At 41.5% G+C, this 2,176-nt stretch overlaps 1 protein-coding gene across 1 annotated transcript in view; it reads right to left on the reverse strand. All coding sequences in view use genetic code 11, as the record gives it.

Moving 5' to 3' along the window:
* Positions 1–601: 601 nt before the first annotated feature.
* EGR_10372 (hypothetical protein) overlaps positions 602–2,176 on the reverse strand; it is a gene marked incomplete at both ends in the record, with an annotated part of 3,191 nt that continues 1,616 nt past the window's right edge. Inside the window, one exon of the mRNA XM_024499621.1 lies at positions 602–760. Coding sequence (XP_024345969.1) covers positions 602–760 — 159 coding nt within the window. The remainder of the gene's footprint in view (positions 761–2,176) is intronic.

The raw sequence follows: 2,176 nt of genomic DNA on the forward strand, positions 1-2,176 counted from the left end.
TGAAGAAGAGAATAGGCCTCGGTACATGATATAGGACGGGTCAGTGAACAAGGCAGAGGTTTAAATACCTGATCTAAAACAGTTAAATTGAGGTTTCACATGCAGTTTAGGCTAAGTCCGGATGACGAAGTGTGCTTCATATGTAAAGTGGACGATGTCAAAATTCGTTTAGAAGGGATTATTTTGCTGCCAAAGTAGCTAAGCGCTAAGGCTTGGTTTAAAATTAGCCTGATTTGGTGGTATCTACTATGTAATAAATTAATGCCTAAATATTCATTATGATTTAGGCATGTAAAGGCACCCGTGCACTTAAGCCTAATAGCATCACATCTTTTCCTGCAATATCAACAGCTGAAGTGCTCATGTTAGCACCAAGTATTAATAGTTGCAGCCGAGACGAAAAATAAGAGGTGGAATAAAAAACAAAGGAATACAAAGGAAGGACGGAAGAAAAAAAGAAAAGGTGAGGTGGAAATGTGAATTTATGAAGGGTAGATAGAAGGGAATGATGTTTACCCTTTGAAAAGACAGTCGAGCGCATTCTTTATCACCCATTTGGCCTCCCTCACAGCGGACCAACAGATTTCCACATCGAAGCAAGCTAAAGACTCAACATGCAGCGAAGGAGTAGGAGGAGGAGCAGGAGGTCACTGCCGGTTGAGGTGAATGAATTTGAGTGATGTCGTTCATAAGAGGGAAATTGATCAAAGTGTCGCCATCGACGAAAGTTGTATTGCTCTATTGGAGGCTGCAGACATACCTATAAACAACCTAGGCTGCCTGTGGGTGCAGTTTAACTTTGACATTCCTGTTTTCAGTAGGAATGTTCAAAAGCAGAGTACTAATCTGAAATTAGCGTTAGACAGCAGGCCAGGCCCAAATTTGATTCAGAAGCCAAAGATATTTCAACTTCTGCAATGTGCGGTGAAATAACTTCTTAAAATTATACCATCTCGTCAGATGGGGTGGCAGTTATCGAGGACCGTAGCAATAAAGTGTGGAATCGGACAGTAACAACCATTCAGATGGAAATGCACAGTTTTCTAAGTTCAGCATGTTACTACAAGCGTTTCGCCTAAGGGTTTGCTAGGTTCGTAGTCTGCTGCATAATAGGATGCAAAAACAGGGGATTAGATTTTCACATTCGAAAAGGGATAAGAAACTATGTTGTAAGAACTGAAGTGACTATCCTGTTTCAAGTTAATTCTAGCATTACCAAACTTCAAACTTATTGTCTCACCAGTCGTAACAGATACTGGCGCAAGCGATGAAGCCGTAGTCAGTGTGTTTTAATAAAGGCCACAAGGAGGCAGAAGAAATAGGACACGTCATTGCTTATGCGCTGTTGTAGCATACATTACAGGAAACTGAGAGGATAGTACAATGCAAAGTGAACTGTTTCTATATTCACAATGGTTAGATAATTCGGACATTAAATGAAGGTAAGGACGATCAGAGGGAGAAGGGATCGTCAGGCGCATGCTGACATGATCAAAACAATAAAGAAAAGGGGGTATTTAGTTGCCCATGGGTAGAAGGAGTGGTAAAAAGCGATTGCACAGTATAGTAAGGAAAGTGAAATGCACGTGGTAATGCAGACATCCAGTCCTCAGACTACTCCCGACGGAAATGGGTGTTGTAGTGAATACGATATTCCTGAGCAGGCTCACTGATCGTCAACGGAGGTATACACAGTGCATAAATTCCCACAGATCTCTGTTACACGAAAGGATGTTTGCCACTTCTTACAAACTTACGGCAGTGGAGATGATCTTATTGACTATGTTGAAAAATGAGGCTATTTTATGCCAAAAAGGCCACAAGTCCGTCAAGACTCTGGCGGTCCAAGATTTACTAACAAATTGGACCACTTAAGGAAATGTACTTATAGTCTAAGTTTGCCCTAGGCCTACCTGGTTTTTCTCAAACCTAAGTTAAAACAGTAGACGTACCTAGTGGTATTCCCACTGCTTGCTCCAATTGATGCGCACAAAGATCTGAGGGGATAGGGTGAATACTGATATCGTGCGTCTTTTACCGAGAAAGAAAATAGGTATACTGGGGCAATGGTAGACTACTGTAGAAAAATATTCAAGGTGAAACCCATGAAGGCAGGAGATGCTGAAATGGATAGCAGGATAGCGAAATACTCCTCCAACAGTCCACTTCCACGTAA

Source organism: Echinococcus granulosus, assembly GCF_000524195.1.
Source record: "Echinococcus granulosus chromosome Unknown EG_S00213, whole genome shotgun sequence".
NCBI lineage: Eukaryota > Metazoa > Platyhelminthes > Cestoda > Cyclophyllidea > Taeniidae > Echinococcus > Echinococcus granulosus.